Source organism: Sitodiplosis mosellana, unplaced genomic scaffold, assembly GCF_009176505.1.
Source record: "Sitodiplosis mosellana isolate CC-2019 unplaced genomic scaffold, AAFC_SMos_1.0 Smas_scaffold_6226, whole genome shotgun sequence".
Classification (NCBI taxonomy): domain Eukaryota; kingdom Metazoa; phylum Arthropoda; class Insecta; order Diptera; family Cecidomyiidae; genus Sitodiplosis; species Sitodiplosis mosellana.
This window is the reverse complement of record NW_022601467.1, coordinates 343,129-347,968: the sequence shown is the minus strand read 5'-3', so window position 1 is coordinate 347,968 and position 4,840 is coordinate 343,129. Positions and strand designations below refer to the sequence as shown.

At 38.5% G+C, this 4,840-nt stretch overlaps 1 protein-coding gene across 2 annotated transcripts; it reads left to right on the top strand.

The window, feature by feature from the left end:
• The first annotated feature begins 1,029 nt into the window (after window positions 1-1,029).
• LOC129579008 (uncharacterized) lies at window positions 1,030-4,563 on the top strand. 2 transcript variants are annotated; one of them, XM_055468460.1, is made up of 6 exons: window positions 1,030-1,513; window positions 1,642-1,799; window positions 1,943-3,265; window positions 3,363-3,662; window positions 3,730-4,336; window positions 4,406-4,563. In XM_055468460.1, exons 3-6 carry the CDS (start codon window positions 1,952-1,954, stop codon window positions 4,501-4,503), a joined length of 2,319 nt encoding a protein of 772 aa, XP_055324435.1. In that variant the 5' UTR covers window positions 1,030-1,513; window positions 1,642-1,799; window positions 1,943-1,951; the 3' UTR covers window positions 4,504-4,563. The 2 variants fall into 2 exon arrangements, with proteins under 2 accessions (XP_055324435.1, XP_055324436.1); XM_055468461.1 differs by having other exon boundaries at window positions 1,030-1,799.
• The last annotated feature ends 277 nt before the right edge of the window (window positions 4,564-4,840 follow it).

Below are 4,840 nucleotides of genomic sequence, written 5' to 3'. Positions count from 1 at the left end.
ATTTGAGATACTTTTTTTTGGTTCATCATATTCATTATTTCATTAGGTTTTCACATGTTCCGTGACACGAACCATTTGTGTTCTTGTGGGCTGACTCACTTATGTTTGCCTATTTGGTTTTCTTTGTGATGGAGAAATTAATGATGACCAAAAGATCGTTTTATATTTTGTGTCTGTTCAAATAAACGTGTTCGCTCACACTCATGTAGAGCTTTTGGTTACTCATCGCCTTCGATGAAGCCGTATTTATTCAATTATCTGATCAGTGATCACTGGAATTTCATTGCCATCATTGCCATGTAATGGACCAAGCAGCATGATCCATCTTGCTTCCATTTTCGAAGCGTTTAAGTAATTTTTGATCGCAGTCAAACAGGTGTTTTTATGCCATTTATGTGCTGTTTAACAAACCACATCGATTTGATCGATGAAATATGAACACATTGTAGCATCCATTTTCCAAAGAGACACCCAACATATAGAAAGAGAGAAAACCAAATTATGATTTTCTAACAGCAATTTAAATAGCCATTATGTGATTATAAAACAACCTGCTGCCAAATGATTAAACAGTTTTTTGTTGCCCATTCGAAATTTTCTTCCGAAAACCGATGAAAATTGATTCGTGGAAAAGACACACGCAGCTATAACAAAGAAGAAGAAGAAGTGGGAAAAAAAGAATAACACGTAACATATTACGTTCTAATGTGTATTCTATTTAGTGTTTCGGCATTAAGATCATTTGATATCATTTCTCCCCACCTCATCGTTGCGTATGCCGTTTTGTTTTTTTTTACTTAGGGCGATAGATCAATTTGAATTTCATTTTTGACAGCTTTCTATTTTGTGATAAGTCATTCAGCAAAGACGAACACGTTTCTATCATGGTTTTCTTAATTGATCATTCACATGAAACGCAATCGTACGTTTGAATAAATTATTATTATATTCATTTCATGGACCAGTGGTTGGTAACGGAGAATGTAAAAAACTGAAGCATTTAATAATGGTAATCCCAAGAAACATTCATGTAACGCAATTTAGTCATTTTTAACGTTAAAAGATGTAACGTTTTCAGACTTTTTTTCCGTCAAAATCGACTGAAATTTCAGTGTAAACCAACTGTATGAATATTGGGAACGAGAAAATGTTAGATTTTAAATTAAAGAGAAAAGAATTATGTATCAATTAATAGTGTTCACAAAAATAGTATAAAATTCTATGATTTAAATTGTTCATGTTTTTGTTCATGTATTGATCCAAAGAGAATGAACTAAATGGTGAGAGTATATTTTCAAATTCATTTCTTCTGATTTTCAACGATTACGTTTTAAATTGTCCAGAGATGGCAGGCAAAACTAATGTAGTGAATATTCCCGCTATTAGTGTTGGTTCATTTTGAAGTTTGTTATTGTAAACAAACCGCCGTTCACAATTTCACCATGTCATGAAATATGAATCTTTGCTTCGTTCGACTAAATTCATATTGAACAGCCAGCAAAAGGGAAAAAGGGTAAGTCATTTGAATTGTTATCGTTGTGACATCGAACGAGTGATCGAACCAAACAATACCACCGTGTGCATGTGATTTTCGAAATCAACAAACCATCGATTGTTGTGTGTTTTTTTGTTTGTTTACAGTTTTGATCCGTAGCCTGTGGAAGAAATCTGCTGTCGAAATATCGTGAGCGTTTCGATATTTTATCACGGTGTGCGGTGTTCGTGTCACAACCAAATTCAGCTTGATGTGTCAAACTGATGCCGGTTGCACATTCACATTGATCTGAGCATTTGGAAAGGCAAGTCATTTGTTGTGAATACTGTTCGATTTACAGTGATTGTTTTTTTCGTTTTTCATTCAAATTAAGTAATTTAGAAGCAACAAAAAATCATTTCTAGTACGTTCTAAAGTAATTGTTGTGTTTTCATTCCATTTTTTCAGGGTTCAATAATGGGCAGAAAAAGGATAGGGGCACATACCATTCGTGGCAATAGGTCGAAACCGCGGAAAGTTGAAGATGGCAAGCAAAAGGAGGAGAAAGCATACTTTGCAATCAAGTTGGCCGCCACTAGTATTGTTCGACCGGAATATCGTGATCGTATTCTGCCATGGATCACAAAAACCAGCATAAAATGCACCGAAATATCTGAATTGGCGTCGCTTTTATTCCTCAACAAAGTCAGAGCTGCCACTGAACAGGCCATCATCACCGGCAATTGGGAATATTTCGACGATGGCGATGGAATGCACATCATCGAAAATTGCTTCTATGCTGTGTTGCGGCGCTACAAGGAAGACGATTTCATTATGGATCCATGGTTCCGGCATTGCTTTGAGAATGTGGACATCGAGAATCGCTCCGCATGGCCAAACAATGATTACTTCGGCAACTTGATGAAATATTTGTTCCAACAATATGGCCGTAATGTGAAGACGAATTTGGATACACATGCACAGAAACGATTGCGGTATTTCTTGAGATTGAAGGCATTCAGACAGAACTACACTAACCGGATTCGTGGCCTACCGGACACATACGATGAACGAGATGTGGCAAATGCAGTGTCATGGGCAATCAAACGATATGACGCAACAAGAGGTGATGCTAATCGCTTGGCCAAACGAGATCGATTGTTGCGTTACGTTCGAGACATTCGTGGACCAGCTGACGATGATATCGCCAAATTCACCAAAGACGAAGATACATGGTTTGCATCATTGCCAATGTGGTTGATCATGCAATCAGAAATCGAAACGCACCTCAACTGGGTTGAACAACACCACGACAACATCGTGCAAGTCATTGCGTTGCCAAACATCAAGAATTTGGTGGTCATCCCAATCTGTCATCACACGCGAAAGGCAGTGAGAATAGACGCTGATGTTTTGTATCGTATGATGTGCGAAACCGGTACCATTCCGCGTGATGAATATGGTCGGCAACATACAGTGGGCCACGTCACGTCAAAATCAAATCAAGCGTATTATTTCAATATGATTTTTAACATGGAGAAAATCAATCGAGTGTTGAAAGCAAACAAAAAATTCGAACATATTCTCAGCGATGGTGTATCGGCATCGATTCTGTACTCAGTGAAGAAAACCGTAGTCGACAAGTTAGTGGAAGATGGTTTGGTGCGTAAACGGTACTCTGATGGCTTCTATGTCTATGAATTGGGCATTGATTGGGGCATGAAGACGTGGAATGCAACCGTTAGGCGACGGATTAATAATGACAAAGAGCGAATTCATAATGGCAAAGAGGTATGTTAGCGATTGAATGCATTCTATTGTGATTGTGTCATGTGAATCCATTTCATTGTTTAATTTTTATTGTTCGATTTTTGTTTCCATCTCACAGATGAACTTCACAATCAACAGCAAGAAGTATCATTATGGGACCGAAGAAGGAGTGCGTAAAGAAAAGAGAGAGCGATGGACTCGTGCCTTTGGGCAGTTCGAAGAGAGTGATCGAAACAACCGTGTGCGATATGACCGAATGCCATCACCAAAAGGAAGCAATTGGCGTGACTACATACGGCATCGATTGACCATCATGAAGAAAGCCATTGCAGTGTACACAACCAAAAAGTACACACGTTTAAGTTTTGATCATTACATCGAGTCCAATCGTGTCAGTGACAAGGTGGCCGCAATGCTGGTAAGAATTTACGATTGAATTTTTGTTTCTTTTGAAAAAATTGAATGTTTTTGTTGTTGCTCAACAGACAAATCGCAAACGATGCATCATTAACATTGGAGCTTCCCAACCACCTGCAAATTCACCAATACAGATCAAGAAACACGTTCGATGCCCGGGCGTGCGGAAATTGGTGAAGAGTTTCAAGAAAATGGAAGGCAATGTCATACGATTTGTGAACGAAGCCAGATCATCACGATTGTGTGCCAGATGTTTCGAACCATTTCCATTGAGTACATTGAACGATCGTGTCAAGGTGTGTGAATGGTGTATGCCCGATCAAGATGATTGGCCTGATGGAATGAAGCTACCAGAGAAAATTGTAGCGGCAAAGAGCAAGCGGAAGTTACGATCAGAGCGACGAGCGATGCGACAAGCAGCAGTGCAGAATCCAAATCAACCCCGTGGTTTTGTGTCTAAGGTGATTTGCTACCGTAAAAACTGGCAACAAAACGCGGCAAACGGTATGGATGACAATGTTGAAGAGCGCAGAGGTGTAATCATTCACGACGCTGAACTCGGTATCATCGAGTACACAGATGAATATGTGCCCGAAGACCCTGTTGACGACTCTCCAGTACTGAAGACAGTTTGGCAACGTGACATTTCGGCTGCAAAATTGATCTTGTACAGAGGTATGTTACTCATTGAATTAAAATTGATGCAATAGTAATGTGTGTGTGTTTTTTTTCTCTTTGTTTCAGGGCATTGCGAACTCTTTGGACATCGGCTGCATGATGCGTTCACACGTCAACACCTCGTGTATCCAACTCGATTCCGAGTCAACTTCAACATTCATTAATATCAATGGAGCCGCAATTTATGTTTTATTTTTCAAAAGAATTTATGTAACAGTATGTTATTTGTAGTTGGTTGAGGTCTTAGTCTCCCAGACATCATCGATACCAGATATCGATGGCTATCTATATTCTATAGTCTATATAGATGTAGGTAGAGTACAGGATAATGTAAATGATCGTACCGTTTGGCTTTCGTTGTCGTTATATTTGTCGAACACATCAAGAGTTAAAGTCTTCTGATACACTTGCTCAAGGGAAAATGATTTTTTTAAATTTCAAATTATTTTCTCAATAAATCATATTATTTTCAATTCCAGACAATATAAAAAAAAAGTGAAA

Coding starts and splice junctions, on each gene's coding strand:
- LOC129579008 (XM_055468460.1), top strand. CDS start 1,952: ATGGGCAGAAAAAGGATAGGGGCACATACCATTCGTGGCAATAGGTCG. Junction 3,266..3,362: donor GAATTCATAATGGCAAAGAG/GTATGTTAGCGA, acceptor TCCATCTCACAG/ATGAACTTCACAATCAACAG. Junction 4,337..4,405: donor AAAATTGATCTTGTACAGAG/GTATGTTACTCA, acceptor TCTTTGTTTCAG/GGCATTGCGAACTCTTTGGA.